Source organism: Manihot esculenta, chromosome 6 (genome assembly GCF_001659605.2).
Source record: "Manihot esculenta cultivar AM560-2 chromosome 6, M.esculenta_v8, whole genome shotgun sequence".
Lineage (NCBI taxonomy): Eukaryota > Viridiplantae > Streptophyta > Magnoliopsida > Malpighiales > Euphorbiaceae > Manihot > Manihot esculenta.
In genome coordinates, this window is record NC_035166.2 from 18,189,815 (window position 1) to 18,205,455 (window position 15,641).

The 15,641-nt window shown below is 35.5% G+C and overlaps 2 protein-coding genes and 1 pseudogene across 2 annotated transcripts; all 3 read right to left on the reverse strand.

The window, feature by feature from the left end:
- Positions 1 to 2,530: 2,530 nt before the first annotated feature.
- LOC110616790 (pentatricopeptide repeat-containing protein At4g20770) lies at positions 2,531 to 6,049 on the reverse strand. Its single transcript, XM_043957235.1, has 2 exons — positions 3,027 to 6,049; positions 2,531 to 2,939 (listed from the first exon to the last, which is right to left on the reverse strand). Exon 1 carries the CDS (start codon positions 5,847 to 5,849, stop codon positions 3,510 to 3,512), a length of 2,340 nt encoding a protein of 779 aa, XP_043813170.1. The 5' UTR covers positions 5,850 to 6,049; the 3' UTR covers positions 2,531 to 2,939; positions 3,027 to 3,509.
- A 587-nt stretch (positions 6,050 to 6,636) lies between these two features.
- Positions 6,637 to 8,718, reverse strand: LOC110617195 (LRR receptor kinase SERK2). The gene is made up of 2 exons (XM_021759829.2): positions 7,295 to 8,718; positions 6,637 to 7,216 (listed from the first exon to the last, which is right to left on the reverse strand). Exons 1-2 carry the CDS (start codon positions 8,631 to 8,633, stop codon positions 6,858 to 6,860), a joined length of 1,698 nt encoding a protein of 565 aa, XP_021615521.1. The 5' UTR covers positions 8,634 to 8,718; the 3' UTR covers positions 6,637 to 6,857.
- A 1,711-nt stretch (positions 8,719 to 10,429) lies between these two features.
- On the reverse strand, positions 10,430 to 11,779 carry LOC110617866 (annotated as a pseudogene).
- Positions 11,780 to 15,641: the final 3,862 nt, after the last annotated feature.

The window sequence follows — 15,641 nt, forward strand, 5'->3', positions numbered from 1 at the left end:
TTTTTAAGTTTAAATATTACACTAATTAGGATTTTTTTTTGTTAATTTCAAAATTTCTTATGCTCAAACATTTTTCTCTATAGTTTTTAATAGGAATGTAGACATGGGTATAATTGCAAAAAAATAATTAGTATAGGGTATTTTATGAAAAAAAAAATAAACATACAATTATAAAAAAAGTGCAAAGTTTAAAATTTTTATACACATTATCTTAAAAAAAAAACATTAGTTAATTATTATCTCTTTAGAATTTACTCATCTACTTAAAGCTTATATTTATATATTTATCTAATTTTTATTAGCTTATTGTACCATGTAATTAATCTTGTATTACAATAGTTGCACTGAATAATTTCTCTACTCTTCTGGAATGCAAATTATTTGATTAATGTATACATTTTTAGAGTTTGGGTAATGATATTTTCGTAGCAATTATGAAATTGTTGTCCTAATACTATTAAAACAACAATTTAAAATAATTAAAAATAAAATTTATATTTTTATTATATATAATAACATATTTTAATAAAATTATAATTTTAATCATGCTTTTATCAGTTGCGAAAAGATAGACAAATCATATATTATGCTCAGTAACAATGTAACAGTTCTCAATCTGTTACTATTAATTTATAATTATAATTAAAATATATTAAAATATGTAAAATAATAATTTATAGTCACTGCCTTCTAACTATTTTTATAGTAATGTTCTTTAGCCATGTAGTGTGGATTTCAGTTTCTATAATTGGAAGAAAAATTATTTTTTTTATAACTTCACATATTACATGCTATATAATACATTATGATTTTTTCTTTCTTAAACGATATGAATTTATGGTGAAAGGGTACAAGCCCAATTTAAACCACAAACGAATAGGATCTGAGAATATAAAGGAAAAAACATAAAGCCCACTTTGAAACTTTAGAACCCGAAAACAAGAACCTTAACCCGATTGAAGATTTGGGTCCTATCTGAAAGAACTTCATCAGTGTGCTTCTGATATGAGAACGCCGGCCAGTCGAACAATGGACCACTAGAAGCAGATTGACACTCCGAAAAAGTTACTAAAAAGAAAAATTACTAAAAGGAAAACGTATTAAGCACAAACTGAAGTATCGCCAAAGACCATCAAAAAAGAATCTCCAACCATCAGCCGTTCCAAGAACAGAAGAACTCAGCACTAGAACACAGATCCAACAACGCTGAGGAAGAGTTGTCTAGAGAAGCAAGGATACAACCTCTGGAATGAGACGACTCCCACACCCACGGTCAAGAGAGGCAACATGCAACCCATCTGAAGGTAGGAGAAGAGGCAAAAACAGCAAGCTCCTAACAAGTAGATCAAGACCAAAGTAGGGGAGGGCCGACAGAAAGAAACGAGGAGACCATCCTCCGAATTGGGGCTGCAATCTCATCCAGAACCATGGGACGCAACATATAAACTAAAAGAAAATATGAGCCCTTGCCTCGCACACACTTGTCAGACGAAGACCATTGAGGTGCCATGAGATGAGAGACGACAAACCTGAAAAGGAAAAAAGAAACTGAACAACACAAGAGAAGAACACACAAGCAGCCAAACTAAGAACCCTCCACCCTAAACACCGCCGCAAAAAACTAACAAAATAAGGAATATTTACACCCCACTCGACTGTGAGAGGGCAAACCCATAGCTGGACAAGGGGAGACTTCCCCACCCAGAAGGACAAGGAAGCCAAGGAAGTCTCCGAAGGGCACGATGACTGGCGAGATAAAAAAAAAATCATTGTGGATCTAAGATATGAATATAGGTTCCATATAAATTTTATATGAAAGGACCTATATATTTGTATTTTGATCGATCATGATAATTAGAATTAAGAAAAAAATTATTATTTTAGATATATTATATAATTTTTTTTGTTACTGATATATTATAGAATTGCCATCAGAATATATTTAGGAAGAGTTTTTTGAACATATGAGTTTTTAATATAATGAATTTATTTAAGATAAAGGTTCTAAGGTGATGTAAGGTTTAAGATGTTTTAATATAATCACTTAGTTAGTTAGCTAGTTAATTATGTGACAGTTACTTAACCAATAAAAACCATTAATTATTATCTCCATTAAATTATATAAACCCAATTCATTTGCAATAAACTTAAAATAATGAAATCCTATTTTATTAGGACAAAGCTAATTAGGACATGAAATTCTTTACTTTTTTTCCCTTTTTTTTCTAAGACGAATGCAATAACTTTCAACATGGAATATTTAGTAAGTTGAAACGTTGATTTATTATCAGACAAAGCTTGTAAATATAATGCATAAGAATCTATATTTTAATAATTAAAATGTATCCCAATTTTAGAAATTTTGTATAGAATTCAATAAAGGTGAGATTCACATAAAATTCTATGCATTTATATTATAAGTCCATATAATCCTGATTTAAATAAATTCTTCCATCGCTCTACTATGAGGATGACCACATTTTTTTGGTTTAATTACTATTTTAAAAGCGTAAATAAATAAACAATGAAATGACATTGCCCCAATACAAAATTGATTAAAATTATTTTAAGAATCGATTACAATATTTCCACATTCACATTCCCTAGGGGAAAACAAGGGCAGCCTACAATAAAGATGGAGTTGTGTCAAAGAAATTGAAAGCATTTGTCAAATAACGGTCCAGACAGTTCGTTCCCTCCACAATATGGTCTTCTACACTTCAAACTCTCAGCTAATTCCGATGGGGAATTGGAACTCTCTTAATGTTGCAATGGACAAGTAGGTTGGAGACCAATTTCTGCAGTAACTTTCTTGCTTTCTCCCCTATAAGAACAACTGCACCATATAGTCTTTACTAAGCCTAGTGCACCACATTACTGGTCTGGCTATGGCTATGCCAGACATCATCTCGGTATCTAACTAATACTGATTCACAGTGCTTCAAAACACAGATAAATTGAGGGACCAATATGAGCCTGCGCAAACTAATATAAAGAATAAAAGATATAGCAAGGAATTTTTGTACCAGGATTCCGTTGTCTGTGATGGATAATGCTGCATGTAAATAAATATCATAAGTTTTAAATATGAAGAATGGTCTCTGTTCATTCTTTGTACTTGGTGGTGAATAAGAGGATGTAAACTTCCGCAGCTAGTTCTCCATGTTACCGTCCACATTCCTTCAAAATTCAAGTTGTGTCGGAACTGTGATCATTATTTTGAAGGAAGAAACTTCTTCAAATTTCATGGCACCTTCATAATTCTGAAGCAACCCCAGTTGAGAAGGAAGAAGTGTTACGCGTAAGTTTTCTCTCCTGGATCCTCAGTGTTTCTATGAAATTCAATTTTCTTTCAAGGTAATTGAGGAAGGATTCTGCAGTAGATTTTGTAGGCAGTTATACACATCTCTCTGCATTGCATTTACTAAGAAACCAGTCCTGGACGAGACTGAAGATACTTATGTTTGACCTAGTATTACCTGCTGAAGCAAGATGTTCCATTTGACCTATTATACCAATTTCAGATTATCATCCACCATATTTGAATCCATACCTCTCGTATGTTCAATCCAACTGTAACCTGGACCTTTGACCACCTCTTTATCACTCATCAGCCCTCTCACAGCTCTTACATCATCCCATCTTCCCAATGATGTGTAGATATTTGCTAGAAGCACATAAGGAGAAGAGTTTCTGGGGTCCAGGCGGATGAGTTCCTCTGCTGCTTTTTTTGCTAACCTCACATTTGAATGGAGTGTACAAGAACTAAGCAATACCTCCCACACAATTGGATCATCTCTATATGGAATTTTATCCATAAGCACTTCTGCTTCATGAAATTGACCAGCCCGAGCCAAAGCATCAATGATGCAAGTATAATGATCCAAGACTGGTTCCAATCCATGGTCTCGTTGCATTGAGTCAAATATTTCAACAGCTGTATCAACTAACCCTGAATGGCTGCAAGCAGTCAAAACAGCAACAAAAGTTATCTCATCAGGTTTCTCACCTGATTCAATCATGCTTCTATATAGATTAACAGCCTCACATCCACGCCCAGTTTGAGCATATCCATGTATCATCTCATTCCAAGTAACAGTATTTTTATCGGGCATCAGATAAAAAATTTGTCGAGCCTCATCCACCTCACCACATTTACAATACATATCAATAAGAGCACTGCCCACATACACATCATTCATAAATCCTTCTTTCACTATCTGAGCATGAACCAGCCTCCCTTGAAATAATGAAGATAATTTTGCACAGCAGCTCAAAATAGTAGCATAAGAGAAATGGGTAGGAGACATGCCATTTTGTCGCATCTGCTGAAACAAGGCCAGAGCTTCCTTGTCTAAAGAATTAAGGGAAAAACCTGAAATGATAGAATTCCAACAGACAACATCCAATTCGGGCATCTTCTCAAACACAAATTTTGCCATATCCATTTTCCCACACTTAGAATACATACCGATAAGTCCACTAGCAACATATATGTCATTATGAAAGGCTGCTTTTTGTGAGGCAGCATGGACCTGTTTTCCAGCCTCCAAAAGCTCCATCCCTGCACATGAACTAAGTATAATAGCCAAAGTAGTTCGATCAGGTTTTACATATAGGAATTGCATTTCTCTGAACAATTTTATTGCTTCCTTATGATTTCCAACCTGTATATAGCCAGATAGTATGGCATTCCATGAACTTGTGCTTGGGCATGCCATATAATCAAATATTTGACGTCCAGTTTTAATATCTCCAGACTTTACACAAGCTGCAAGCATATTAATATAAGTGACCTCATCTGGTTCAAACCTACAAGACAGCATTTTTTGCAGATATTCTATAGCTTTCTCACTATTGCATTTCTGGCCACAGCCAGCTATCATGATATTCCAAGAGACGACACTAACTTCAGGCATATTAGCAAAAACCTCCTCAGCTCTATCCATATCACCATTCTTTGCATACATATCAAGTAATGAATTACACAAATGAAGATCACTTTCAAACCCAAGTCTGATTGTAAGTCCATGTAAAAGTTTCCCAAATGCATTAGCCAAAGAGCCATCATAAAAACCAGATTCTCCACATGCTCCTCTGGAGCAAACACCCAAAACACTGGACAATGAGACACTATCAATACGAATACCTCGCCTATACATCAACCTAAACATTTCCAATGCTTCCATAACCCTATCTGTCTGTGCAAACCCATCAATCATTGCTGTAAAAGTGACTTCATTACGTTCCTCCATTTCTTCAAAAAGTTGAAATGCATCTCTGACAAGCCCGCACTTAGCATACACGCACAACAAAGCATTACTCACATACACATTCTTTTGCAGTCCAATTTTAACAGCAAGATTATGGCATCTCCTCCCACACCCTACATCTAATAATGTGCCACATGCGCTTAAAACACTAGCCAATGTGCAATGTGTAGGCACCAAACTTTCCTGAATCATTTTATTGTAAACATTCAATGCCTCTCGCTCTAACCTGCCACGCACTAATGCACTAATCAAATTATTCCATGACACGGTGTTTCTCTCAGGCATCTCAGCAAACAATTTCTGCGCAGTTTCAAGCTTTCCTGATTTACAATACTCACATAAGAGCGCGTTCCAAGAATAAACGTTCTTTTGGGGCATTTTATCAAACAAATTGTGAGCATAATCCGTGTTGTTGCATTTGAAATAAAGCTCGATGAGGCGGTTCAAGAGGAAGGTGTCTGTGGACAGACCAATACGACAAATATGAGCATGGAGGAGCTTTCCAGATAAATGGGATTTCTTGTCTATGGAAGATTGCAAGAGATTTGCTATGTAGAGAGTGCTTTTTCTTTCCATTTTTCCTTGGCAGTGAACCTGCTCAAATTAAGAGAGGACGAGGCTCATGAGCAATAAAATCTACAAAAAGGTCATAATTTTATTATTGTTTAAAAAAAATATTCGCCAAATGAAGCTCCTCTGAAGTAAATCTTTCGCAGAATGCTGTAGTTCGCAGGAAATTTTTGAGTCGAAATCGGGAACTAGGAAGGTAACAAAGGTGGCTATTTAAAAATTAAGAGAATTGGCTATTTTATCCCTGATTTGTGACTAGTAAGATTTAGTATTTTTATTTTAAAAATAAAAAATTACTATTTAATTTCTATATTTTAAAAAAAAATTATTAATTAATAAAAAAATATATTCATGAGTTTTTAAAAAAAATTAACTTATTTTTTTGATAATTTTATCTGTTAAATAATTTTATAAAAAATTTATTAATTAATTTTTTCTTGTCAAAAATATTTTATAATTTTTTATAATACGTAATAGTTAAAATTAGAAAAAGAACTGATGAATAAATTTTTCAAAATCTCAAATGTTTTAATATATTTTTTAAAATTTAAAAAATTAATTAATAAGTTTTTTTAAAATATAAAAACTAAATAATAATTTTTTTCTTTTATAAATTTAATGTTTTAATTTCTAATTTTTATTTCTATCAATATTGAGGTCCATGAATACAATTTTTTGTTTTTTCAGGAGCAAAAATAAAAATTAACCTTAATTCTCGACTAAATACTACCATCAAATAAATGGATCGACAAAACATGTTTAGGAATATGTTCGCAACTAGATTCTTTGCAGCTATGAAAGTCTCATCAACAATGCTTCCTTTGTACACATTTCCAAATACTCCAGCAAAACAATTCAAGTTATTGTAATTGTAAATTATTTGAGACAAATTTCCCCTGCATCAGTTTCTCTGTTGTCTTGGAATTTTAAATTTTATATTTCTATTAGTTTGCATAGGTTGTCTTGGAAAATCTATTCAGGTACAGCATAACAGAGTTGAAATTTCTAGTGGTCTTATTCAGATACAGCACGTTTATGTCTTTTGTCTCCATCTCCATGATTTCTTCTATGGCTCTGCGTAGCTGTAACCTGGCAAGACTCGTACGCTCTTGTTATCATGTTGAATATCTGATTCAAGCTAGGATATTTACTTGTTGATTGATCAGTGCACATCAAGCCCAGGGCTATTCCATGTTTTGCCTGATCAAACATATTTTCGGACAATTTCATTCTTGAATCAATCACATTGCAGAGATTTCCAGGATAACTCATCCTGATGTACTCTATAAAATCAGCCTCACCCATCTCAAATTCCTCCTGTGGTCTTCTGTTTGTTATCATCTCCAGTAGAAATACTCCAAATCTGTAAATGTCTGGAACAAAAATGGACAATTATCTTTTATTTAAACAAAAAAATTGCAAAATGTAGCTTAGGAGAGTTGAAAACATACTTCTGGAGTTGCTGTTTTGAACTCCAACTTTGAATCTTGAAATGAGTGGCTCCAGATTTTCAGACAGAATCACACTTTTGGTTCTGAGATCATAACCCACTTCAGGCCATTGCTCCTGCAGATAACACATGCCTTCCACAACTCCCATGAGTACTTTCAACCTTTGCTTCCATGAAGGAACCGACTCTACAGCAGATAGCCACATTTCAATGTTCTCTCCTTCTGTCCATTCTGTAACAATTGCTCTCAGTTTTCTGTCAGTACACCAACCAAACACTTGAACTACATTCTTGTGACATAGTTGAACAAGAACCCTGCATTCCCAGATAAATCTCCGGCGGTCTTCCTGTGAAATGCTGTCCCAGTAGATTTCTATCCTGACCTCAGTTCCCTCTCGAAGTGTTCCTCTATACATACTCACTCCTTCACTCTTGGCCACCAGATTCTTTCTGGAGAACTGATTGGTTGCAGCCTTTAGTATTGCTGGTGTGAATCTGTGCTTTCTCTGGAGAAATCTTGGTAAGTAATCTGGCCTTTTCAGACATAGCCATCCGAAGCAAACTATGATAAGAATCACAAATATGGGAAATCCAAGCAACAGAAGTATAGCTTTGATCTTATAGTTCCTGTGACTTGGGAGGAGACCAGAATGAAGAAAACTTGAAGAATTGAACCGCTTGAAGAACTGAGAATCAGAGATTTTACACTCTGAAAAATAGTTATATGACAGATTGAGAAATGTAAGGTCGGAAACAGGAGTGAAACTCTCAACAGGAAAATCACCTGTAAGGGCATTAAGACTTAAATCAAGAGCCTGAATCTGAGTACATGACAGGACCTCTACAGGAAAACTACCCTTCAAAGAATTGTTGGACAAATCAATGGATAAGATTGTTAAAGGACAGAACTTCCAGAAGAAGTTGTATGACAAGTACAAAGGTACAATCTTTGGACGATTCCTGAGGTCTATTTTGGGAAAAGATTCAACACAATTAGGGTTCTTGGATTCGTTACAGAGATGACTAGCAACAATGGTGGACTTGAAGATCTCAAAAAGATCCGCAGGTGACGAGTAATTGCAGTATCTAAGAGAAGGGTTGTGGAGACAGTTGGTCTTGATTGTGGTATTGAAATCTGGTGGGGGTTTTAAGTTTGCAAGATCCTCAACAAGTGTTGCAGAATCTGAAAGTGAAAGTACTGCGATGAGGAGGAAGATGGAACTTGCAGAAATGGATGCCATGGATATGATTTTTTTTTTCTTCTTTTTCTCCCAGAGATTTTCAAGTCTCATGCAGTTGGGAATTGAGAATTTTAAGGTAGTTATAAGAGGATTATCCATGTTAACACGTTCCAGACCTCCACTTAAATTTGTTTGGCAGTTTGCTTGAGTGGCTCTGTTACTCGGGCAATTCTACTATCCAGTCGAGAAATGTCATGTGTTAAAATAAAATAAATCCTACTTTAATGGTAGAATTTATTATAATTTTAATTAATTTATCATTTATTTATTAATTAAATATTCATACACTTGTTATATATTTATTTATCATTTTCATTAAATATAAAACTAATTTTATGAAATAAAAATGTAATGTTGCAAATGAACATATAATTATTCTGCATATTAAATATGTCAAATATAAAATTTTAACTAGAAGTTATTCATACGATATAATCTTTTATCTAACCATTATAAAAGTGTTTAAATATTTAGTAATATTCTAAAATCCAGAAAATAGGATTTTCAGTGATTGTGTGAGTTTAGATAGAGAACGTCTAACCGCCTCTCTGCTACGGTGTCACTTGTCCATGTCACTCAGATTTATATGTACGGATGTGTGAGCCCCTCTATACGCCAGATGACCATTTAATTTCTTTTGTCGCGCATGCGGTCAAGGTTGCGAAGCGATCGAACCGTGAAGCGACCAGGCCTGCTCTCCTTCCTATGGTCACATCACCAGACTGAACTTCCTTTGGAAAGGTCCGCGTGTGAGGTTTATACGGTCAGGGCTGCGAAGCGACCGAGTCTGCTCTTCTTTTTCTGGTCACATCACCAAATTAGATTTCGGAAGGGTCCGCATGTGAGATCTGTCCGACCTGCTTTTTTTATTAGGTTGGAACACGCAATTTAGGCTGACTCACTTTAAGAAGGGATTGGTGGACTTTGGGTCTGTCTTTCTCATTAGAGCCTGACCTTACTTGCAGTTGTAGAAGGCCCGACGGGACTTGGTGGACTTTAGACCTACCTTTCTCATTAAGGCTTGGCCTTACTCGTAGGTGTAGAAGGTCCGGCCGTCATCATTTAGTATAGTGAGAGTAATACTGATGATTATTGTTAGAAGCAATATTAATCAAGGCAATTATTTTATTTATTTAAATCTTCTGGTTCTTAAACTTTCAACAACTGAATATCAAAGTCTTATTAACAATTAGATATGCATACGGGTGAACGATATTCAGTTCAAACCGAAAAAAACCGATCGAATTGAATTAATTTAAAAATTCAGTTCGGTTTTTTATTCAATTCGGTTCAGTTTGATTTTTAATTTCAGGAATTTTAATTATTTCGGTTCGGTTCGATTTTAATCAGAAAAAAATCAAAAAAAGGAAACCGAACCGATTATTGATAATAATATGTTATTTTCAATAATATAGAGAAATTAAATTATATTAAAATTAAAATATTTTAATTAAATTTTAAAATATTAAAAATAAAGTGTAAAAAATAAAAAATTTATTAAAAATTAAAACCAATCAAACCGAACTGAATCAAATCAAATCAGACTGATTTAGTTCGATTCGATTTTTAATCAAAATCAATTCGATTCAGTTTTCATTAATACAAAAATTTCAGTTTTTGATTTATTCAGTTATATTCAATTTTAAACAGAACCGAACGAATATCAAAAGGAGCAGCAGCGTTGACCCCTCACACCCTCTCCCTAAAATATTTTTATATGTGTAATTTTTAATTATTTAATTGACTTTTTAAAATTAATAATAAAATTTAAAATATAATGAACAGTAAAAATGTTAATTCTTTAAAATATTTTAATAAATTAATATAATTTAATTTTTTATTATTTAGTCTAAAAAATCAACAATATCAGCACCTCATTAAAACTTGGGAAATATTTAGAAAGGGATAGAAATCAGAAACAGACAACAAGGGTTAATCATCGTGTCAAGGACATTGGTCCCCGGCGGCAGCAACAGATCAACCCAGTAGACTGTTGATTGAATCTATTCATTATTTGCTATGGTCTGAAGAAGCTCCCTTGGAACCAAGCACTTTTCCTGTGAGTACAACTTCTCTTGAACTGTTGGAGATGCAAGAAGAATTTGGAGTTCTTGCATATGCAAATTCAGTTCCTTTCCTGCAGAGACATATTATTTTTCTCAGAAACTCAAAATTTTCATTATCAAGAAAAAAATATTAAGGAAGATGTGAAGTTAATAATATATGAAGATACCTGATGCATTGGTTCCATGAGTTGAAGGAGTTTAACTTGAGCCTGCATGAATTTGACATACTTGGAAGCAGCTTGAAGCATTTCCGCCGTGTTCATTTTATTCCCTCCAGGAACCAGCTTTCCAAGTTCTTGTGTCATCTCAGTTATCTTCCTTCTCCTCTCTCGTGCTGCAATACTCTGCGCAGACAATGCTCCCTCCGCTTGGTTTTTTCCCAGTGCTATTGCAGCCACTTCTTCCTCCATTAAAAGCTGCTTCCGAAACCTGAAACTCTGGCAGTACTAGTGCTGGAAAATCTGGGATTACCAGATCAGAATTCGCAATGAACCCATCGAAGAAAATCGGTGAAAAACTTGAGTGGCAAGCATCTGCATAACTCTTTCGGCGTTTTGGGTAGTGGCAGTACTCGAATTCTTGGAGAAGAGAGGTATCATGGGATAAAGACATGACGTTGTCTATAGGTGAAGAAGAGAAGTAAGGAAGGAGATTGGTGTAGCTATCATAGTAAAAGAGGTCATCATCAAATTCAAACAAGGGGTTGATGGAGAAATCTGAAAAGGTGATCAAGTTGTCATTGTGAGCAAGAAGCTGATGATCATGATCTGTTTCAACGTCCGAGTGGGGAGAGATTGATAACTGTTAGTGGTGGTTATAGGAACAAAAACTCAAAACCATGTTCAACCTAAAAAATGAAAATCCCAGTTACCTAAAGAAGAATGAAGTTGGACATGAAGCCTAGACCACAAAAAATTAAATAACTAATTACATGCAGACTAAAGAAAAACAAAAATAAACGAAAACCCACAAGATATAATGAGATACCTGTAGAGATACTGTCGTTTTTGCTTGTTGAAAAGAAGTAGACTTGAGGTTGCGAACAAACCTTATCAAAACAATCAAATCAACTGTACTTTAATTGTAAGATCAGATTTTCATGCTGTATATGTTGGCATCCAGGATAAGTAGAGGTTTTGAAAACTGTACATCTTACATTTGTTGAGATGTTAAAACCATTGACTCAATTCAATCAAGTATTTGTCTTAACTAAAATTTATTCTAAGAATTCAATTCAATCAAGCTCAATGATCCTCACCAATGAGCTTGACCATCAGCGCCCAATGAGCATGTGATATTTCAAACCCTTCTCTATCTTCACTGCTATAGTCTTCGCAATTTTTCTGCTTTAATTTGTATTTTTGGAGACTGTATTATTATTTACAAGTTCGTTCAATCTTTCTGGTCTGGATCTGCATAATCAAAAATAAATTTTGCTTGGTGGAAATTATATGGAGGAAATAAGTTCCTCCAAAATGTTCAATTGTGTAATTTGTGGGCTCACCTTAATAGTTGGTCTTTGTATTGGAGGCTATGAATTTATACTGTCCTTAAAACATGAAATTTTGTTGTGACAGGATTGAAACAGAGTACGTAAGTCAGATGGTTACACTGGTTTGCTCAACATCATGCCTGGTTTGTAGCACAACCCAGGCAGGCTCGTTCTCATGTGCTTTGATATTGTGTGGCTATTTTCTGATTCACAATCACAACTGGTGTGAAGATATTGAAAGAAATTTGATTCTGTATTTTTATAGGACCTGCTTGTATTTTTGCCTTGTTTCTTATTGTCTTTATTTGGCTTGTATTTAATATTACAAGGACTGTTTTATTATTGTGCTTGGCCTGTAAAAAGGGCTTCTGACCATTGTACAAAAGATAATTCATTTTTTCTCCATGAGATAATAAAATTTGATTTTTCTCTCTCTCTTGATTCTTCCTTATATGGTATCAGAGCCGCGGTCAAGGTTCTAGTAATTGTCACGCCTTTCGAATCTCCTCCTCTCTTCAGATCTGCAATGCATGTCAATCAATCCTTACAAAAATGCAAGAACATGGTGAAAGCAGCAAAGAGGAAAGAGCCTTGGTGTTTGGTAAGTAAAAAATGACGATACAGATGCTTGGAGATCTGCTTACCTTATAATTATCGAATCATCCGGATATGGTTCTCGTCTCTACTCTTCTAATAGGGACCAACTTCAGATCTTGGCATAGAGCTATTAGAATAGCATTAGGAGTCAAAGAGAAGTGAGGGTTTATAGAAGGTACAATTTTTATACCAGATAGGAACTCCAAACAGTATGAGCTATGGAGAAAATGTGACTTTATGGTCTCATCTTGGATATTAAATTCAATATCCAAAGATCTTGTAGATGGCTTCATCTACACAGTTTCAGCTCGTGACCTCTGACTCGAAATCACTAAAAGGTTCAGGGAATGTAATGAGCCAATGATATATCAATTATATAGGAAAATTTCCTTGATTGTGCAAGAAAATGTCTCTGTATTGGCCTATTTCACAAGACTCAAGACGTTATGGCATGAGTTGGGGCCTATGGAGACTCTGCCTCTATGTACCTATGGTACTTCAAAGGCTATAGACGAGATTAACAGTAGAAACAAACTTATGCAATTTCTCATGGGTCTTAACGATGCTTACAGTCCTATAAGAGACCAGATCCTTGGAATGGACCTTCTGCCCTTTGTGAATAAGACATATTCCATGGTACTCAAATTTGAGTCCCAAAAGGAAGTCTTAGGAAACATAAGCAGTAATATGGATTCTCTAGTCCTGCTTAATAAAGTACATGGATAATTTCAAGGGAAACAAAGGAAGCCTGAGTCCAAGAAAGTATTGTGACATGAATGGTCACGTCAGAGAGGGTTGCTTCAAACTAATAAACTATTCTAAGTAGTATAAGCCCAAGAATAAGACTAGATGATAGTCTTCTAGATAAGATAGGAACACAAGGAATAGAGATAAGATAGTGGCAGCTGTAGAAGGACCTTATTATGAAGGGGACAATCCTTTTGAAATATATGATGCCACAATGAAGATTGATGAACTGAGTGTAATGCTCAGTTCACTTCAACAAGAGGTTACAAAGCTGAGCAAAGGAAAGACAGTCCTTACAGCTAGTACTAAAGTTTTAGATTACTGTGGAGGGACTGCTTCTGATACAAGCCTCATGGACTTTACAAGTACTTCCAACTTAAGTTTTATCTATTGTGCATCTATTTATAATAATGCTGATAAGATATTAGATACTATAGCCACAAACCATATGTCTTCTAATAAATCTCTGTTTAAATCATTGCAAGTACTTGATAAAACTATCTATGTTTATCTCCCTGATGCCACTGCCCTTAAGGTCACCCATAGAGGATCAATTCTTGTATCTGATTGTGTACAACTTGACAATGTTCTTTTTGTATCAAAGTTTCATTACAATATCATCTCAATTAGTAAGTTGATCCATACCTCACCTTTAAGTTTGATTTTTTGCTCTAATTGTTGTATAATACAGGACCCTCTTGAGTGGTTGCTGTAGGAAAAGAGGAAGCAGGTCTATACAAACTAAATCAGTTAAGATTTTTGCTTTCTGAAATTAAAAATTGCTTAATTCAAGCAGTTCATTTGTTTCCTGATCTACACTCATCTATAAATACCATGCTTTCTAAGACTTGCAATAATAAAGAAAGCTCTTTTGACATGTCTAATGCCTGTATGCATGCTGTTAATGTAATTGACCTCCATGATAGACTTGGGCATTGTAATACCCGGCTAATTCAGACATCGGCAATTCTACCGTCCGGTGGAATTCAAGGATGTCAGAGGTTTCTAGAAGGGTAAGAGAAAGGTTTTCTAAAATATTTGCAAGTGTTTTAAAGGTTTAGCGTAGAAAACGAGTTGAATTTCGTGGAGAATTGGCCAAAGGAGTTTCTGTCATGTTCGGCCCCCGAAGGTGAAGTTCGGCCGCCGAAAGTGCCCAATGTTCGGCCCCCGAAGGTTATGTTCGGCCCCCAAAAGTTGCATGGTTTTGCATGCAGTTTCGGCAGCCGAAGCTGAGGTGGTCGGTTAGTTGTGCATGCTCCTCAGTCCGTGGTTTGGCCAGGTGTTCACCTCCAGATCATGACCAGAGGTTAGGCCACGTCTCCCTTGACTCATCTGCAAGTTTTTAATCAGCCTATGCAGAGGGTTGATCATTTGCAAAAGGTTTTGAACGTTTTTGAGAGAAAAGAAGAGTTGTGAGGGTTTGAAGCTTTGGAGGAGGAGTTGCTGAGTTTGGTTGTTCCTCTTCTGATTTCAGGAGGTAAGGGAAGTCTTTAAGTTTGTTTTAATGGTTTTTTAACAGCTTTTAAAGAGGTTAAGGGTAGAGTTGCATGTTTAGGTTTTAGAGTTTAGTTTTTGATGTATTTAATGGTTTTTGCATGATTATGTGTTATGTGTGCTGTTTGTTGGGGTTAATAGGTAGTTTTGGACCCCTTGGTGCATATACCAAAGTATGTGCAAGTTGAGGAGTTGAGTTATGCATGTGGAGAGGAGTTGTTGATTAGCAGAAGATGGTTGTGCACGAAGCTGAGTTCTGGATGAACTCAGGTTCGGCCGCCGAAGGGAGGATTCGGCCGCCGAACCCCTTGCATGGTGGCTTAGGCTGCCACAGCTTGCCCTTGAGTGTTTTTGAGGTTTCGGCCGCCTAAAGTGGAGATTCGGCCGCCGAAGGTATGCCAGTTTCGGCTCTGGACAGGGCATTCGGCCGCCGAACCTGCAGGCGAATGTGTTCTGTCTAGTTTTTCTTTTGTATGCTAAATGTGATTGTTTTGAGGTATTCTAGAGGGATTTTGGGGAGATGTTTATCAGTAATATAGAGTATGTTTGGTACCTCATTTGAGTCCTTCATTGTAGGGTTGGACCCGAGGAACCGAGGTGTTTAGCAGTAGTAGCTGCTTCAGAGTTAGAGTTGGTCCAGAGCTAGTTAGTCCAGAGTTAGCCAAGCAGAGGCTACAGGTGAGTGGAACTAACTTAATGTTTTAACTTGAG

Excerpts from the sequence above, each read along its gene's own strand:
- LOC110616790 (XM_043957235.1), bottom strand. The coding sequence starts at position 5,849 with ATGGAAAGAAAAAGCACTCTCTACATAGCAAATCTCTTGCAATCTTCC.
- LOC110617195 (XM_021759829.2), bottom strand. The coding sequence starts at position 8,633 with ATGGATAATCCTCTTATAACTACCTTAAAATTCTCAATTCCCAACTGC. Across the intron at positions 7,217-7,294 it reads TCAAAACAGCAACTCCAGAA|ACATTTACAGATTTGGAGTA; the intron begins GTATGTTTTCAA and ends TTTTTGTTCCAG.